General features: G+C 52.0%; 1 protein-coding gene across 3 annotated transcripts; it reads right to left on the reverse strand.

Moving 5' to 3' along the window:
• Window positions 1-649: 649 nt before the first annotated feature.
• Window positions 650-17,845, reverse strand: CASC3 (CASC3 exon junction complex subunit). 3 transcript variants are annotated; one of them, XM_044999493.1, is made up of 14 exons: window positions 17,615-17,845; window positions 15,512-15,539; window positions 15,065-15,102; window positions 12,849-13,007; window positions 12,604-12,755; window positions 11,890-12,066; window positions 10,747-11,444; window positions 7,579-7,646; window positions 7,222-7,336; window positions 6,335-6,433; window positions 5,024-5,238; window positions 3,432-3,554; window positions 3,210-3,273; window positions 650-2,427 (listed from the first exon to the last, which is right to left on the reverse strand). In XM_044999493.1, exons 1-13 carry the CDS (start codon window positions 17,837-17,839, stop codon window positions 3,238-3,240), a joined length of 2,133 nt encoding a protein of 710 aa, XP_044855428.1. In that variant the 5' UTR covers window positions 17,840-17,845; the 3' UTR covers window positions 650-2,427; window positions 3,210-3,237. The 3 variants fall into 3 exon arrangements, 2 of the variants coding, with proteins under 2 accessions (XP_044855428.1, XP_044855427.1); XM_044999492.1 differs by having other exon boundaries at window positions 3,210-3,286; XR_006575314.1 differs by having other exon boundaries at window positions 3,210-3,554.
• Window positions 17,846-19,526: the final 1,681 nt, after the last annotated feature.

Below are 19,526 nucleotides of genomic sequence, written 5' to 3' on the forward strand. Positions count from 1 at the left end.
GGCCTCTCTCCCGGGGGCCCAACCGAACCGCTCAGGCGAGCTGCCTCCACAGCACAGATTCTTTAACAACTTATCCCAGACACCAGCGGAAGCCTGGCCCCACTGGCGTGCCAGCCAGCCCGCCCTGCAATGCTCTGCTGAAGCCCAGCGCGGGATGCAGGGTCGTTACACTCCTGCCGAGCGCTGTGCAAGCCGCCTGCTCAGCGCCACCTACGCAGCAGCTGTTCCGCCGCACTCTGAACAGTCTTGTTTTGTAGCCCCCTGGATGCAACAAACCAACCCCGGCGGGAAGCTACGTCATCTTCTGCTGATCATTCACGCAGGGAGCAGAGGGCACGAGGGCTCAACTTCTGGAGGGAGAGGGCAGTGGCTGCATGATTAAAAATGGCCCTGAGTCAGCATGGAGAGGAGCCTGTGGAGAGCGTCGCCAAGTGGGAAGAAAGGGATTCGGTTTCCCAGCGACGCTAGAAGCTTGGGGAGGCAAAAGTCAGGGTGGTTCTGATACCCTTGTTTTCCAAGCGTTTCTGCCGTTGTATGGCAGAGGGGACAGCCGCCCTTCCAGACGACGACAGCTCAATACCAGGTCTCCTGGCAAACTGATTGCCGAGACCACCTTTAAGCAGCACGAAAGACAGACCCAGAGCATCAGTGACTTTCTAAGATGTATTGTCGTCTCCACCAAGTCATTACAATGTCGGTTACACGTGTGCACGCCAAAAGAACAGGAACAAAAACCAAACAAAAAAGCCATCACAGTGTTGTTAGGTCTAGAATGTCAGTCCTGCGACCAATAGGTTAAACGACACATTTCAGCGTAAGGCAGAGAAACAGTTACATTTTAAACAAAGGATTTTTTTAAAATGCCGTTTGAGTTAATTTCAACTAAGTACAAAAGGTTGTTAAATTAAACACCAACAAAAAAGTACTTCAGTTCGAAAGCCACATCTGCGTGAAAAGATCTCAACCCGAAACAGGCAGGTGGGGGCTCTTCCTCCCTCTGCCCATGGCTGGGAATTCACAGGCCGAGACGCCGCTTGCTTTTTAGTCACCTGCTGAACGACTCAGACGCACGCTGCCCCAGCGCGTCCAGGGCTGAATTAGCAACCTTGTGCCACCTTCCCCTAACGCAATTTGCAAACAGCTGAGAGGCCAAAGCCAAGCTGGAGCGTAGCTGGAAGCGGTGCAGCGATCCCTGCAGGACCCATGCTGCAGAGACGCGACAGCAGATCACTGCAGCGTGGGCAAGCCAGGCTGCTGCAGCAACCACAGTGCTGCAGGGCCAGGCTTCAGACTCCTAAACCAGGGATCAAGGCTATTTTGCTATTTCAGAGCCAAAGGGGAGGAACCCATTAAGTTATGGTACGTGCGCAGCAAGTGTTCCTCCTTGGGGTTCCGACCGAGCACTCTCGTCCTTGGAAGTGGATGTGTTAAGGCTGGTTGCATCACCTTCCATTTACACAGAAGCACCACCCAAGCGCTGGGTACAAACTGTACCCGGGCTTATCCCGCCAAGCCGGTTTGCCAAGAACGAGGCTGAGGGAAAAGCAGCCTGCAAGCAAGAGGCCAAGGAGCCGCATGCTCCTCTTTGGGTCCCATTCAGTGGCGAGTCCCCAGGCAGCAGGAACTCTGCCTTCGCTGGATGCAGCGTGCACTGGTGGGGCAGCAGAGACTGGACTTTGCCGTCTCGGCGCATGCTGCTTCCCGGTCTGTTTCAGGCTGAGAGTTTGCACACACGGACGACAGAGACTGCCCACAACACAGTTCCCAGCAGGGCTTGCTCCAGAGAGAAAGAGGAGGAGCTTCTAAATTAAGTGGTGACTGAGCGGCCAGCGCATTCCTGTCAGGCTGCTAACACCCAGCGGCCCTTTCCCAGACATCTAAGCTTAAGCTATGTCAGAAATAAACTTGCTAATTTCAGAGCTGAAGAAACAAAGTAACATCAGATATTTCTTGGGGAGGTGGTTACATTCCTGGCTACCTGACCCCCAGAGACTCCTAGACCCAGCTTAACAGAAAGGGCCAGTTCATTTTTAAAACAAAAAACTAGGACAGAGCCAAGCCAGCTTCATTCAATATGCTACGATGGGAAAAGGGCAAAACATTTAATAACGGGGGGAGGAGAATCAGGAGAACTTGTCACAAGGGAGCAACCCCTGTGTTCGGCATTTCAACGCCCTCCATGACCCAGTGACCGGGGGCAGCGCCCCACTAAACACCTACGAGGGAAGGGTGCCCAGCCCTGGGCACAATACTGCCGCAGCAGGGTGCTGCAGGTGGGCGCCCGCTGGCCTCACCCAAGCACGGAGAAGGGGACTTCTCGGAGTCAGAGCTTCCTGCTTGCTGGCGGTGCCGATTCCGGTGCGGGAACGTCTCAGGCGGGTGTCCCTACGTATTGCTCCTTTCCTTCCATTTTTCACTTGTGCTGCCCTGGAGGGGAAGACGCAAGCCACAGGGTTAGTGCGCGCCTCACACCAGTCACACGCTCCCTGCGCAGGGTTACGGCTATCGCCTAGGTGGGCCAAACGGTCCCCACACCAGGGCACTAGAAAGCAGCCACCGTCCTCCCGCCACCCTTTGTCTCAGCTGCGCCACCAGATTCAACCTCCCGGATCTCGCTTCAAAGCACAGTGGTTAAGTTAAATAGGCCAGTGAGGAGTTGGGGCCTGAGATTTCCCCACGGTTACTGGTTAAAGCTAGGCATCTCGGCCTCACCTTTTCCCAGAGGATCTCAAAGCACTGTACAAAGGTGAACATTCTTCCCATTTTATGGATGGGAGAAACTAAGGTGCAAGGTCACGCAGTGAGTTAGTGGCAGAGCTAGGAATCGATCCCGGGGGTCTTGCCTCCCAGCCCTCTGCTCTAATGCTGCCTCTCCTCCTGATGCAGGGACAGCGACCCTGAACAGCAGCCTGTGGGTCTGTGCACGCTGTGACCGACGCTCACTAAACGCTTACGGTGCACTGGCCAATATTTACAAGGACACCAAAACACACACAAGTGCGTAGCACTGGAGAGGGGAAATGGTACTCAGCAGAGAACTGATTCTCATCGTCTCTGTACAGACTTTAAACCTGCCCCTTAAGCCTCTACGTGGTCAAGGCGTCAGCATTTATTTTTCTCGAGAAATCACAATTTCCTAAGTCAGAACTGGATTTTTCAAGTATCTTTCTCTAAACAAAAAGGAAACCAAGAGTCAACTTGGGACTTACTTTGTACGTGGGTTTAGATTTAAAGTATTTAGAAACTCAAATTAACTGGAGCCCTGCTTACAACCTGCAACGAGAAGCTGGAGTTTGGAACACGTCAAAAGGTTAGACAGTTGAAGATTTTCTTGAAAACAAGACATTTCTTGAGGGAGGGGGGGAGAGAGACACATCGCAGGCCACTGGGAAAACGGCTCCCACAGCAGCGCACGGCAGAGGGGTCAGTACCTCGGGAGGCGGCGGCTTGATAGTGACGGGCTGGGATGTTCTTCGTGGTGGTGAAGGTTTCGGCTGTACTTGCTGCTGGACAGTGTTGTAGTAGGTGACTCCTCCGTACACCTGGGCCTGGGCCTGGATCCCGCAAAGAATGGAAAGGGTTAGTTCTTCCTGACACGGGATGCGAAGCTGCAGCTGCCCAGGCGTTGGCAGGGTTCGGCCTGGCTTTTTTTGGAGTGTAAACCAGCTTTAAAACCCAAGTCCCCTAAAGCCAGAGGGGAGCAGCGCCGGCGAGGGCTCACGGCGCACTGCGGAATGCAGTTGCCAAGCTTTGTCTGCAAACGCCTGAAAAAGGAGTTTCAGTGGAGTGGGCTCCTCTAGCTGTCAGCTCGCCCAGCCTGCCCGGGATCCCTGGCAGAGGCCCTGCTGCCAGGGTCAGTTGTCTGACTGGGTCACTCTACAGCTAAGCTGGTTGGATTCGTAGACGGTAAGGTCAGATGGGCTCATTACGGCCTGCACAGGTTTTGCATAGGCCATATAATGTTCCCACTTTAAATTAGCAACTGGTCTGTGCTCAAGGTGGCTGGTAATTCCCCATGACACCCAGATCCTGTCCAGGAGCCCAGGGGTCCTGTGCTTAACTCCAGCTCCATCTCTCTCTCTCCAGCTAGACCAGCAGAGAAGGGAAAGGTCAAAACTGTTCAGGTTTGGTTGAGGAACTGCACCTCTTTTGTCTTGCCACTGAGTGTCACCCGTGTGCCATTTGCAAGACAGCCTCAATGACGGGAGGTTCTGCCCTGCCACAACGCCGGTCATTAGCAGGATGCCCTGGAAAAGCGCACACGGCCCCAGACAGCCAGGACCCCGAGCGAGACAAACGCTATGTGGCTACAGGACTTGAGCCAGTGGATGTACAGGCCTGGCAGTTAAGAGAGAGCCCCCACCTGGCTTCCAGCAGTTCACACAAGAACCTTTCCCTACCCTGTGGGACTGAGATGTCACAGGGGGTTTTCCTGGCCCAGAAGTGGCCTTTGGGCTCACACACTGCTGAGATCACAAACACCAGGCCGTGCCCAGCCTGCTGTCTTGGTCTGACAAACAAAAGGAAGTCGGCTCTAAAAGAGAATCCAGTAATTCTCTGTGCCTGGCTTACGTTGGCCCATGAACAGACCCATCCAGTTAATGTGCTTCTAGGCAGCTTCACTTTCCTAGTTCTCTTGCCCTGGTAGAGAATTTAAATTCGTGGCCCAAACACCACAACCGCCAATGCCATCAGGGAGTTTATAACTAAAATTCAAATTCCAGTCCCAGTGTGGGTGAACCAGGGAGGTCGGATCTGGCTCCTTCTGTTCCCCAAACTGAGTAGGAAGCAAGATGTTTTCCTCATTCATGCTCGTTACTAAGATTTAATCTTAAAGTCTGTTTTAATAACCTAGTGCGTTGCCTCCTCTAGGGAGCAATCCCCCATGGCAGGGGAACCAGCTGCTACCACACGCTGTCTCAAAGGCCATACAACATATGGACCAATCCAGGATAGGATCCCCTAGCTCCATGCTTAAAGAACTCCTGCTCAAGGCAACCGACGCCTGCTTTAGCCAGCTCACCTGTGTGTTGGGATACAGATGGGGAGGAGGAGGTGGTGGGAGTGCTCCTGGGGGATAGGGGTAGCTGGGATTCCCAAAATTCATGACTCCGGGAGGGGAGAAATAGGTGGGTGCGAGCAGCTGCTGCGGGGGCGGTTGGCCAGGAGGCATGGAGACGGGTGGAGGATATAAGCCAGGGTTAGCCAAAGGTGCTGGTGTCTGGTGTGGATGTAAACCTAGGAAGCGAAACAAAATAAATACGTATGTAAGTCACCTCTGAAACCAGAGCATCCTCGGAAACGGCTGGGATTGTGAATTAGCGTCTCTGCGTTAGCCTTGCTCTGACCTTCACTAGCTTAATAAGGAGGGTTTATAGAACAAGAGCACTTTGCGAAAGCCTTCTTGGCACGCGATCACGACTGACTAACTCCTGCACTGCTTACGACAGGAAAGTTCACACGCAAATAGCAGAAGGCTGACAGTGGCCTCCAGTTTCCCAAGGAAGTGGTGAGCCTCCCAACATGCGGATCGTCTTAAAACGGACTGGACAGCGTACCAGTAAGTTACTTACTATGGGGGAACAATCCCACATTAGCCTTTGGGGCAAGTCTGAGACCTGCTGCCTCCCTGATTTCTGGGATCCTTCATATCTAATTGCCGCTGGGTCAGAGAAGCTGCCAAGCGTCTCCATCCAGGAGGAGGGGGGCAGGCTGCTTCAAGCTTTCCATTAAGACAGGGACGTGACTCAGCCAACTATTCTGCACAAAACCAGCAATGTTCTACCCAGAAGTTTCCAAGGCACCCTGAAGAGGGCTTGGACCTGCACTGGCCACAAGCAAAGGAGATGCAGCAGTTAGCAACACATGTTTACATGGACATATATGACATTTAACAAAGATCACGTCACTTCTTCATGGCAGCACCATGGGAGGGAGCAAGATTTGCTTACAATGCCTAAGAAATGGATACACGCCTTTGTCAACCTTCATCTCAATGGTCAGAGATGCTGCCATAAATGGCTATGAAACGGAAGGGCCTTCGATTTTAGACTTAAACAGATCAGCAATGTTTCACATGGTGCTTTCCATTATCAAAATGCAACGCGGATGCCCACTGGTTTAGCCACGAGCCGGCAGGTGAGTATGCCTCATTTTACAGCTAAGGAAACAGGAGTGAAATGCCTGGCCCAGGCCAGAGGGAATCCACATCAGAGCTCGATTACAACAAAGGAGAGTCCTTGATTCCCAGGCCTGTGCTCAGACAGGACCTTCCTCAAATGCAAGGTTAGCAAGTTTGCTTGTGAGGGCAGGGAGGTGGGAGACGGTGGCTCACCTGGATGTGGGAGGTGCATTTCTGGCTGTACAATCATACCCTGGGGGGGCAACGGGGCAGGATTCTCGCTGTGTGTGTAGATTGGTCCCTGGAATTGTACTGCAAGAGAAAACAGTTTGCGAGGAAACAAAAGTTATTTAGCTTATTCTGCTGTAACGAGAGTCACGTTGATTACAGAAGTCAAAGAGAGCCACAGCATTTGAGCGCTGTTGTATTAGAAACACTGCCAACTGCATGTGCCAGCCAGCAACGGGATCACATGCCTGACAGGATTCCACCAGAGGGAGAGCTCCCAGCTATCTCCTACCTGTAATGGAACACACCCCACTTACATAGCTTCCTCCTTTAACGCTTTGAACAGCTAGACTGATTTTCAACATCTCATTTACTCCCCAACCTCTCCCTCAAAGTGCCAATGAAACAATTATTTCTACCAAGTTTCAATTTCCACTTCTCCTGATCTAGAACAACATCTGAGTTTCCAAAGCTGCAGACGATCACACAATGATGCAGGTAGTGTCGGTAGGTGCTTTACAAACCAGGGCAGGGATTAAATCCAGAGAACTCGGCTGTCATGGACATTTAAGAATGATTTCAGGAAAGCATTTCATACTAAGCTTTGAAATTTTAACCATCTCTGTATTGGATCTATAACTAGCTGACCATGTCCCGTTCAAGAGGAAGGGTCTCTTGAGGTACTGATGAAAAGCTCCCAATAATTAACTTGGTTTTATGTCTGCACCAAAACACCACATAGCCCTTCCCACTGATGGATCAGCTTCTTAAGTAGCTGGGAAGGAACTCCACCCACTCCCGCACTGAAAGCTCATTTCTGAGTGTGCTAAAGAATTGAGAGAAGAGGAACTAGAGCTGCAGGGGTCACTCACGTGGATCATAGTAGTGCCCTTCCATGATGCTGATGTGCATGGGGGGAGCAGGCTCTGGAACTGGTGGCCGCTGACGCTGGGATGAGTAACGCTTTGCACGGCCCCCCTGGACTCCCTGGAAGAGTTCAAAGGCATCTGTGAGCTACAGAGAGTTACAAAGAGGAATTCCTCCAGGCTCTGACCAGCGTTACCCACCCAACCTACCTGGAAACCTACATTCGGCTTAAAAAACCAAAATGACAAATGCTGGTGTGCCACAGCCAGGTTCGAATCATTAAAGCACAGAATCAAATCAACACGTTGACTTAAAATGACTAAAGAGAAAAGTTACACTCCATACAAGATCCCCTGCTTTACCATTTCCTCCATCCTGTTAAACTGAGGTGGTGGTGGTCCAGCTCCCATGTGCATATGATTAGGAATACCTAGGAAAAGAGACAGGCTGGTTATTAAGTCTTACACTCGTCTTTAATAATGAGCAATTTTATGTGTCAGAGGCATCGCTAGACATCATCTGCCCACTTATATGAAATGCAGTACAGAAAACGTCACTGTTTTAGAGGAGTTACTGCAGTGTGAATACCAACACATGCCTTGCAAATTTCAGTGAAAATGTATATGTCATAAGGAGCTTTGATGATGCAATAAGTATCAGAGACGTTAAGGTTTTATGCATTTCAGTACTGAGCACAAAGGGACGCCGACAATTATTTGATCATTGTGTGACTGGCTCTGTGGCTAGGGGGTTTTCACCTTCCTCTGCAGCATGCAGGTCACTTGCCAGGAGGGTGTCTCATTTCCCAGCCACTGAAGGGGCCTCAGTCCCCCTATTCTCTGTCTATGGCACATAATAATCTAGTCTCCTGAGGGTTGGGATATTTGGATCTCATGTCATTGGCTGGGGTTGGCGTGCGGGTGTGGTGGTGTGGGTGGCCTGTGACAGGATGTCAGACTAGAAGATTGGGAGGTCCCTTCTGGCCTTGAACTCTGACTACACCTAAAATCTCAATCTCAGTGTCATAGGGTAAACCCGCACCACCACCCCCGTCCCTCCCCAAGAGTATCCTCATGCGGCAGGCCACGCCACAAGTGCACTTGCCTCAGTTTCCCTCCTCAAGTAACCCAAGGACTCCACTTCAGCCTCTTTTGCTTCAATAAGGCCCTTCCTGGGAGCCGGTTTATTATGAAAACCATAGTGTAAACTGTCCAAATCCCAAGTCCCAATAGTCCATTTATCACCCCATTGCAAGGAGTCCTTAACCACATATCCTCTGTGCCATTCCACAACACATTCCAGCATCTTCCACAGCCCCCAGACTCCGTGTCAGTCCTCCTCTGTCCCTCTGCCAGGACATCCACCCCTGCTCCTCCCAGCAGGAACCCCGACTGCCTCTCTGCTGGAGATCAGCCTCACCCAGGGGGCATCCCTCACGCCCCCAGCCCCTCTGCTGTCAGCCCCCAGCTTCAGCTCTCTGGCTTAGACTTTCATAGGCAACTCCCTCTGCTGCTCTTCCTGCCTTCAGCCCTGTCTGGTTCTGGCCCCTGCTACTTCCTCCAGTCCCCCAGGCTCTGCCCGCTCTCACCGGCTGCTTTTCCTGACTAAACCAGGCTGCCCTGAATTACTGGGGGCTCCCTCTCAGATTCTCCCAGATCCTTCAGAGCCCCTTATCCTGTCCTGCCATCTCAACTGGCTAAACTGGGAGCACCTAGTCTGGCACAGGGCAGCTGGATCTGCTTCATTTACTGGGGCCGGTCACCCTGTGACAGTCAGAAACTGATCGGAGCTACTTCCAACACAAGGCAGTTATCAGGCATGCACAGGTCCTGGTTACATTGTTAATGTACGTTTGCGTGTGGAATGCCTCCCCAAACCTCTTCACCTACCCACATTCCTCCTAAAAACTAACTCCTGCCATCGCCCCCAGGAGGTGTGAGGCCGCAGGAAAGGCTTGCTACAAGGGGAGGCTCAGGAAAGTTAATCCAAATTAAAGGTGTGAATGAAAGTGGAGTAGTTAAACCACATTAAACCCTGGCGTGGATGCTCTTATTTAGAAGTAAAGTGGCCTTAAAAGGAAAGGAATTATCCAGATACATACAAGCCTCGCTGATCATGGGTATGAGTATGACCAGTTCTGCTGGTATAATTATACTGGGATAAAACCCCATACGGACACTTCTTATTCCAGCACAAATGGCTTTTTTTGGTTTAGTTTAAACCCCTTCCCCAGAAACGTAAACTAAAGCAAAACAAGGCCACCCTTCATCTGCATGAGAGTGTCCACCAAATGACTTCTGCAGCTTTGACTGCATCCAATGTAAAGTCCCAGCTTTGCTTACACTGGTCTAACTTTCCTGGGTAGACAAGCCAGGGCTGCCCTTGCTTCAATCCTGCCAAATTCCACTCCAGGCAGCAGGAGAAACTGCCTAGCACCTAAGCTCAGTGCATAAGAACGGAGGATTTGCCATTCCCAATCAGACCACTGGTCCATTTAGTCTGGCAGTAGCCAAACCCGGTACCAGGCTATACGGAGCTAATTACGGATGCTGTACACAAAAGGAGGAAATTTCCTTCTGTTTGTCCCAGATGCACCGAGTATCCCCTTGTTCTCACAACATGAGGCAGGGCAAGAGAGGGAATGATCCGTTCTTATCATACTCTCCCCAGCCCTAAATTACTCCACCTATTTCCCGTTTCTAATCCCAGGCTAAAGAACCTTCTTTCTGGAGGGTTGGGTTGGGAATCTCTTGCCATTACATGAGTCCTGACCAGCTCTCTCCAAACACTTTTCTGGGACCATTTCAATCTCCACTCCTATCTACGGGGAGGCAGCTAATACTGGAACACAGCACTCCCAAGGAGAGTGTCAACCTTCCACCCGTCATTTGCTGAATCCACTCACCCATCCCATTGCTAACAGCTGCTTGGTACTGGGCAGACGTCCTAAAGGATGCACAAGTCTTTCCCTAGTTCCTCTCAAAAGATGTTGCATATTCAGAGCCCTTCAGCTCCTACAAGGAGATTACGTTTGTGTTTACGGAAGCATTAACTTCCCTCACCATCACGTCATCCAGTCCGGCCTTCAGGCAATGTGCAGTTTCACAATCCTTCTGTTATTAAACCAAGCAACTTAGTATCAGCAGCAAACCAACCGATGTCTGCAGACAGGAACCAGTGAGATGCAGCTTTTGAGGCTGAGGAGAGCCAGCAACCTGCCTAACAGCTGGGAGTGTGGGGTAATGCTTGTCAAATACAACAATGTAAATTCTTATTCTTCTGCAAAGGCCCATGGGACCCATATCCACGGAAAGCAGGCAGGATCCGATTTAAAGCGCCTACTCCAAGCACGAGTAAACTGAATGGAACTCACCATGCCTACCCCTGAGCTCGGAGCCTGCAATTCCAGCAAGCTAGGTGCTCTGGCACCAATGCTTCGACAATGAAGCTGTCAGACCTTTGATGGCACAGCAGTCGTGCTGCACTCAGTGGGGAAAACCAATGAAAACCCAATGGCCCGTGGCACTTACCCCGAAGTTCCCGAGGCTGTAGGAACGGAGGCTGTCCTTGGGCCCAGGTCTGCTCGGTTAGATTCAACTGAGTCATGTCTTGTTCGAGTCCATCCATGCTGGATTCTACTGGTGTCTCCCAACTACCGGCCTTTGCAGGCGGAGGGGGCGTCACGACCTGCACTGGTTTCGGAGTCACAGGCGTCAAGCCTTCTGGAGGCGGAACTTCATCTGCCAGCTTTCCGGCATCGCCAGCTTTATTCCGGGTCCTCCTTGCCCGGGAGTAGGATTTCTTTTCGATGGGTCGATCTGGTGGTGGCTGTACAGGGTCTGTACTTGGGGTCTGGCTTTCCAAAACAATCTCCTCCTTCTTGACAGGACTGCTGTGAACATGCGCAATCTCAGCTTCAGGAGAGGGGTCTCTGTCCGGGGCTTGTTCAACACGCCTTGCCCGGTAACTGCTCTCGTGTTTAGCCGGCTCACCCGTTCGAGAGAGGTGCTGGCTGTTTGCCTCCACAGCTCGGTAGCTTGGACGGTTCTCTTTGTAGCCGCCCATCCTTGGAAAGTTCCTGGCAGGGGGCATCCTGCCCATGCCTGTGGAGTTCCGGCTGATGAAGGTTCGTGTCGGCAGCGGATCAGTATCAGAGCCCTGGGGTCTTGGCGCCTTGTTTTGCCTCTCATTGGCCCAGTTCGGCTCTCGCTGCGGAGGGCTCCCAAACCTTGGGGGGGGGGGGGAGGGGAGAGACGCAAAGGATCAGAAACAAACCCCTGAGTTGCACCACTGGGAGGTATTTATGACACCAGGGCTGCAATCACCCCTTAAGATCCTTTCCCAAAGACAATACATCTGTTCTACCTGCCCATCCTGGAGCTAGCTTCCTCCAGATGCTTCCACTCCTTAGTGATAAGAGAATCCCCACAATGCCAAGGCATCCCTCTCCCCAAGCAGCAGCACCCAGATGCCCGGATACCCCAGGAGCCCGAGTCTCAATCTGACATGGATGCAGCAGAACATCATGCACCCATTAGTTCTTTGCCCAACCCCTGCCTTCAAGTCCATCCCAGTTTGGTGCTCAACATCTCGGTGGCTGCAAGGCGGCTGATCTTTCTCCCCAGTACATGAGGGGCCTTCTGATTGGACTCCCTACGGCCTTGGCTACTCACCGTGGTTTGCGCATCCTCCTCGGCTTGATATCGTCGGGATTGTGAGCCGACCTGATGTCATAGCCGTAGAGCGCAATCAGCTCCTGCCTGCTTTTGGGGGCTTGCTCATCTTCCCGGAATTTGTCATGTTCCCAGCGGCCCTCATCTTTCCAAAGCTTTCGCTGGCGACCCTTTGGCCTGGAGCAGGAATACGGAGAGACCCAACAGGTCTTTGCAAAGCCAAGGACACATGGGTGGAATGGGCATGGACATTCCAGACAGTACAGAACGCAAACAAAGGCTGCTTATTTCTAGGAAGGGGTGTGCATGGGAGACTGTGGAACATCTCCCCTTCCCCAACGCCATTCACAGACTTTCAGGGCTCAGAGAGTCACTGCCCTGCCAGCTCGGGGAGGGAGAGAGGGTTTTCTGGGGAACACGCCACTAGCACTCCTTTACATCAGCAAAAGGGTCACGGTTCAGCAGCAGGAGGCTCAGCTCAGGCTTCTGTAGCATTACCCGTCTCTGCTGCCTCAGGAGCATGTGGAACCAAAGCCAGTCCTGTCAGAACACTCCCACTAGGCAACTGGGCCACCACATGGCCACGTCTCAAACCTCAGACAATCTCCCAGTCTGCCACGTATTTAACACGGAAGCCAAGAGCTGGGATGTTTTAGGTGCTGGCTCAGGACTCAACCTCTCTTTAGCCAGGGAAGTTTCATGAGTTTTACCTACCTGACCTCCTCCTCCTGGGCCTGTCCTCGGAGATCATGTTCAAAGAAGAGCCCTTTCCGGGGTATGTACGCAGGGTTCTTCCGATCCTCGTCGTCATCCAAGTGCTTGGGGACCTTTTTCCCAACTTTATTCTCAGCCGGTTCAGTGCTCTCCTATCAAAATCAGAGAATATTCCACTGCAGCAGCCCTCCCATGTACAGCCAGCCTCAACCCCAGGGACCCCACAGCACACAGCAGATATCTACCTGCCCATCCCCGCTTTGTCTCTCGCCCGTCACAGCGCCTTTCGGGTCAGGCTTCTCTTCCCCTTTCTCGGCTTTTCCTGTGGATTCACTGGCATTGTTACTCGCCTGCTTCAGCTCCACCTTTGCGCTTTCCTCCTCGCTGTACTCCCCTTCCTCGGCCTGAAAACAAACATCCAATTGCTGGGACAAGATGACATGTGATGTTAGCAGCAGATTCCCCAGTGGGTTACGGCTGACGTGCCTAGATCTCCACAGCTCCGGACAGCCCCCTCGCCAAAGAGGGCCAACCGTTTAACCCAGAGGAAGGGAAGGTCAGACCGAGTCCTTTCTCTACAAATACCACAGAGCAATCCTAGGCCACCAACAGTCGGATTCTAGAAGAATTCAGAGCAAATGTTGACGAAAATCACAGCGCAACCAGAGCCTCTGATCTCTACACCGCGGAGCCATCTGTACAGCACCGTGAGAGACGCTACCAAGGGGGGCAGGCTCCGCTGCTCACATGGACTACCTCTCCCTCCCCCCACCGAAGGGCTGGTCCCAGCCACCGCTGGGTGTCTGAACTCCCTGGAACTGCGCAGCTGGCTGACTCCAAGCACTCTGCTAGCAGGAGTCTGACGTCGTTTCACCCTCCGGGAGACTGCAAGCCTTGCTCTGACTGGAATCGACACTAAAAACAGTACTGAACGATTAACAAGACGACTGGTCTAGTTTCTCTTTCCATGCTGCGTGTTCACATGCAATTGCTGCTCCTTTCATTTACGTTTGGACACGGAGCGTTTGCACCATATTGAGGCGCAGTGGGAGAAGAGCTGTACTTCACTTGCACAGCACGGCCAGCACATTAAAGTGGTGGGGTGTAGGGGGGGTTAGTTCCGTCGCTCTAGAGCGATGGTTATTGGGTCCCTACAGCCCCAATGTCTATTTCTGCCAGAGATTTAGCTGCAGTTTGAACGCAGGCCCCTGCAGATAAAGCATTCTCCTGAGAGTCGGAAAGGGCACGCTACGGAGAGAGGGGAAGGACTCATGATTTCAGAGCCCACTTCCCCGTCCACATTCTGACCTGGCTTAGGAGCCTGCAGCAGCCCCCAACCATTCACTGCAGGGAATGATACACGGAAGCAACAACATGCCCAGCTAGGTACTTTAAGCAAGCCTCCTCCCACCCCGTTCTCTTCCCCCACTGCTCATTTTGAGAGTGTGTTTTTCCCCAGAAATGTTTCACTGAGCTACGCAGCGCCCCATACACCTCAGGGGAGAAGTGTTTGTGGTTATATCACAGCTGGCAGGTGGTCATGGCCACTACCAAACTTCCCAAAACATCCTTCAACCTCCTAGTCCTATTGTCATACACTAAGCGTCCCTAGAGCACCAGGCCAGTTTGCTGTCAGGGCTGCCAGCTGGACACACCGGCTGTCCTTAGTGACACAAACAGAAGGAATTACTGACAAGAAATGTTCTCTTTTGTGAGCTGTGAAAGGTCAGGCACATTCCTGGATGCAGCTCAGCAGCTGTATTCCTCTTTCAGCCAAAGAATAAGCTTTTCAAGTTCAATATTTATGTCTGAGTTACAGCTAATCAGCAAGAGCTCTAATCCCCCTTTCCTTTACCTCCTGCTGCCGTTTTCAAGTCTGTCCCCTGATCTGCACCATTTGCTTTCACAGAGGAGCCAGACCTTAGGTTTAAGTCTCCTGGTACTGCTTGTTGGCAGGGCAGCTGTTGGCCCAGAGACCCGGTCAGTTTAAGGCAGCCTAGACAAAATGCTAGAGTCACAGATTCCAGGGCCAGAAGGGACCACTGTGACCTGGACAGCAAAGGTCAGAGACCTGCCCCCAAATAATTCTTAAGCACAGTGTTTAGAAAAACACCCCATCTGGATTTTAAAACTGTCAGTGCTGACCACCATTGCCCTTGGTATCCCGTTCAAAGATAATATACTACAGTACTGCACTGGCCAGAGGGACAAACTTGGTATCACTCTGTGGGATTTTCCATTTCTAACTTTGACAGTTTATGCAACACAGCCAGCCTCAAGTACCCACACAGGCTGGACGCAAAGCCTTGCCTGTCATCCCATTCCTTGAGACAAAGGGAAACTCTCCAGGCAGGGGCAGTAGGACCCAGCAAGACATACGAGCTGGTTTCTGTGCTATGATGATGCAAGAAAAAGAAGCTCTGAATGCTATTCTAGGTGTCAGGATAAAGAATACACTCACCTCGGAGTCTTCGGCACTTTCGTAATCCGACAGAACAGCTAGAGAAGAGAAAGCAGACGTTCGGCATAAATGCTGCAATAGTGGCACTTTCTCCAAACATGAATTCATTTGGAACTGTAACACTTAGAGATTCATTCATCAACAGTCCAGAGTACAGACACAAAGCATTCAAACCACAGCCGTGCTAAGCATTAATATTAAACCGGCCCTCAATCGCCCAGCTGACCAGCATAACCAGTGCTGGACCAATGCTCCAGCTAGCCCAGCACTACATGCCTCAGAGGAAACAAACAGAACAGGCACTCAGACTGCAGCAGGGGAAGCTGACAGACAACGGGCCTTTCCAAGTGGCCTCAGAATATGCATTTTTAATAGATAATGAATTCTATGCTTTCATATCTTACTTCTCCCTCCCACCAGGGCAGAGCAAAGATACTTATTACTCACCATCTCCTTCGATGCCATCTTCACTTTCCTATTGAGAGAGAGAGAAACACACAGACACATTACTGGGTATGTAGTGACCAGGAACATTTCAGTCACTTGCCGATCATATGGGGATCGATGATAAAGGGAGACATAGGAGAGCCATCCTGGAAGCGACATTTTAGAACACTCAAGGAGAACACACATAGATCCAGAAATTTGTACAACATGCATCCAGTCCCATGCCTAGGGCCAGCCAGACTGAGGGAACGCATGAAGAGGTGGGGTTAACTGTGTGTTTAGTCACTATGGATCTTTGGGAGAGGAGGGAGCCTACACAGAAATGATGGGCTCCCTTAATAACACTGGAACCAGACTGCTGGCTCAGCAGGTTCCTGGGGGATTATTTAAATTCGTGGCTTTCCCCCAGCCTACATGGGCTGAGGAGCACTCAACTCAGACCCACATCTGCTACAGATGTCAGAAATATAAATGTTACTCTGTACCCAGTAAAGAATAGGGCGGAAGTTAAGACTGAACTGGAAGAGGAGATCAGATCACAGCGGTAAATTCCAGAAAAGTAGCAGAGTATCAGACTAAGGAATTTAATACAATAGGCTCATGATCAAAAATAAAAAACTGTCTATATATTAATGAGAAGCCTAAAAGCAAAAACAGGTGAACGACAAACATGCCTGAAAAGAGAATAGGAACGTGGCATAATAGGTCTGACGGAATGACAAGATACTGTAATACATGGCTATAAATTGCATAGGAAGAACAATTAGATTGGACAGGTGGGCAGAGCAATATCCTAAAAGAGCGCATAAAAATCTACTGGAAAAGAGGAAGTCCAGAACAAATACAACCCCCAAGAGTTATACTACTGGCCTCCTGATGAGGAAAAGACAATGACAAACAGAAACAAGAAATTCTGTAAGCATGTCAGAAACATGATACCAGAGAGAGAATTGTTAGGTTCACCGAAGGCATATAGCTAAGGCAGAAAGAGTGTTTTCAGCTGAGATGTATACAGTCACTCAAAGTTGTAAACACAGTGGCATCCATACATCTGACAAGCTACGAAAACACAAGATTAAATTTTAACACAATTTCCCTCAACACCATTTTACCTGACTGAATCCATTTCAAGAGTCCTGATTGTTTTACGTTTCTCTGAAGTCTTATTTGGGGTCAAGCAATACATTTATCAGCTGACCTGCCGTCTTGATGATCACATTAAGCTTTGCTAACTAGCTGTAAAATTTCACGAGAAAGGGTTGTGGCCCAACCAGATGGCGTTATTAATCTAAAGGTCCAGGCCCAGACCACCCGCACTAAATCACCTGAGCAACAGAGTCTGTACAATCTTTATTGCTACAGTGGAAAGAGAAATGAGGAAAGACGTTCAGTATCACTTTAAAACCAAAGCTGTCTTCCCCATGGCACTACCACCATGGCGCATTATCAGACCCAACAGAACATAAAGACATTTACCCTTCCTCGCTGAGCGCCGGCAAGGCCGGCAAAGAGTTTAACTGCAGCACCATGAGTTTCTCTTTCAGGCTCAAGCCACCCTGGGGTTGTGTTTAGGCTGCAAATGCCCCAGATGGTATTTAACACCCTTCCCTCGGGCAGGCTACCCGCGCCCACCACTTGCGAGCCCCAGGCACCTCCCCTTACGGACCTGCCCTGTGGGGCTCTCAGCCCGGTTTGTGCGTTACACAAGCAAGGCCCCGCCTGCCCCCCCAGCACTAAGCGGGAGAGGACGCTGGCTGCTCCCCCCAGGGAACAGACCTGTCCCCAGCCCGGATGTGCGAAACCCTGAAAACGGGGAAACAAGCCCACGGGAGGGACTGGGGGGGGGGGGGGGGATTTCAGCTCCCCACACCGCCCAGTCCCCTTCCTCTCTGGGGCACAAGCTCACAGCCCGGGGAGGTGCCAGGCACCCCCCCCCCGCTCAGGCCCCCCAGGTGCTGAACGGGCCGGTCCCCTCCAGGCAGCCCCAGCCCGTTTAGAGCCCCCCAGCCCCGCTCACATCCCCCGGGCCCCCACTCGCCCCGGCTGCCCCCGCCCCGAGCCCCCATTCGGCCCCGCCCGACTCGCCCCGCCCGCCGCACTCACACACTCGGACTCCTGCGGGCTCTTGGCGGCCCCGGCCGCGCTCTCGGTCCCGCGGCCCCAGCCCGCGGCGGGCAGGGTCGCGGCGACGCTCCGGGCCGGTCGCGGGGGCGAGGCGGGGGAGCCGGAGCGGGCCGCGCCGGCCGGGGAATCGACGCTGTCGGAGGCGGCCGAGTCGGACTCGTCCTCGCTGTCCTGGGAGGCCCGCTGCCGCCGCCTGTCCGCCATCTTGGAGGGTCTGGGGGGGGGCGCAGGGACCGACGGGACGGCGGGCGAACTACAGCTCCCAGGATGCACCGCGGGGCCGCCCGCTTCCGGCCCTCCCTAGCGGGGGTCAAAATTCCATTTCCGGGAAGCCCGCTCCGCTGCTCCCATAATGCTTTGCGAGAGTACCTGCCCCGCCCCCAAGGAGTTGCTGATCTTGGGGCGGTCCCATCCCCGCCTGGCGCGGGGGGGGGGCTATGACATCATATTATCACAGCACGTTGACGTCATGCTGGTATGACATCATTGCCCCTTCCCTCTGCAGGCCCTATTGCAGGGCAAAGAGCCGCACTGCCCCCCCCCACCGATTGGCCCTGGTGCAGGGGAGCAGGGGCTGGGGGCCCCTCCAGCATTGGACCCATTCTCTGGGGGGGAGGGACAAGTGTCAGAGGCCCGGTCTGGGAGCCAGCATGCGACATACACGGGGGGAGGGAGGGGGCAGACTGTCAAGGGGCTCACACAGCTGCAGATCACTCCAAGCCAAGTGGGCGATCCAGGGTTAGCCGGGCATGTTATTTACAAGGGTTTCATTAGGCTCATTTTATAGATGGGGACACTGAGAACCCCCCCCCCCCACACACACATACACACACGCCCTTCCTGCAGGACGCTGCACTACCACGCATGCACCTACGTTTTTCCACAGGTAGCTCCAGTTCACGCTCCTCACATGGTCCCATTTTCATTTTCCAGCAAGGAAAGCGAGGGAGGCCTGGCTTAGGGAGAAATGCTGGTAACTTTGGTCCCATTCCTCATACATAGTTAGGAGCCTAAACTCAGTAGAAGTTCAAAAGTATGTAGGTGCTTATTGAAATGAGAGGGAGCTGAACTCCCAACTATCCTTGAGTATTTGGGCCTTTGGGACTAAGTGGGGGGCAGTAGGGAATTAGTCATCCACATGGAGACACAGAGAGCCGAGGTGACTGCCACCGACAATGATAAAGTGCGTCACTTGCCTTCACTGGAAACAGACAACACAGGCACGTTGACCACACATTCCCTGCGCCATTATCTACCTAACGCACTTGTTCACCCTCTGTAAAGTGAGGTGATTCTTCACATATTCCACAATAGTTCATCTGTCTCTTCCAGCATTTGGTATTCCAGCACTTGAGGTACACCCGCTGCTCAGCTGTTATCTATGAACAGCAGCGACTATCTTTGCCTTTTCATCCGCCCACTTGCTTAAAGATTTGTAAAGAGAACAACAAAAAATTAATCGGGAGCAAGTGCCTTGTGTGTGAGCCTCCGGAATTATTGTTCCCTACAGAATTTATTAAACTAGCATTTGGCAACAGGCCAGGCAGCACTCACCGCGCACTGACCCAGACCAAGGGGCAATCTGCACTGCAGTTTTTAAAGAGCCAAAGCACGTTCTGGCAGAAGCCTTTCAGAGCAAATTGGAGTCAGAATACAAACAGTCTCGGGAAATATTTGTAATTTTTTTCATACATTTGAACAGTGGGTCCCACATATTTGGCTATGGAATTGATAGCTAACGGGTTAGGACTTCAACCTTTCAGAGGAAAGATCCTTAATGTAGTTTCTACGACTGCCAAGAGAGAGAAAGATGAGGCCTCAAGGATAGACGGTTCTTCCAGTCCACATAGTTCTAAGCCAGCTCCGGCAGCAGCTGACATTTCTAAAGCTG

The sequence above is a fragment of the Mauremys mutica genome, chromosome 25, assembly GCF_020497125.1.
Source record: "Mauremys mutica isolate MM-2020 ecotype Southern chromosome 25, ASM2049712v1, whole genome shotgun sequence".
NCBI lineage: Eukaryota > Metazoa > Chordata > Testudines > Geoemydidae > Mauremys > Mauremys mutica.

Excerpts from the sequence above, each read along its gene's own strand:
- CASC3 (XM_044999493.1), bottom strand. The coding sequence starts at position 17,839 with ATGGCGGACAGGCGGCGGCAGCGGGCCTCCCAGGACAGCGAGGACGAG. Across the intron at positions 15,540-17,614 it reads GCCCGCAGGAGTCCGAGTGT|GAAAGTGAAGATGGCATCGA; the intron begins GTGAGTGCGGCG and ends CTCTCTCAATAG. Across the intron at positions 7,647-10,746 it reads ACAGCCTCGGGAACTTCGGG|GTATTCCTAATCATATGCAC; the intron begins GTAAGTGCCACG and ends CTCTTTTCCTAG.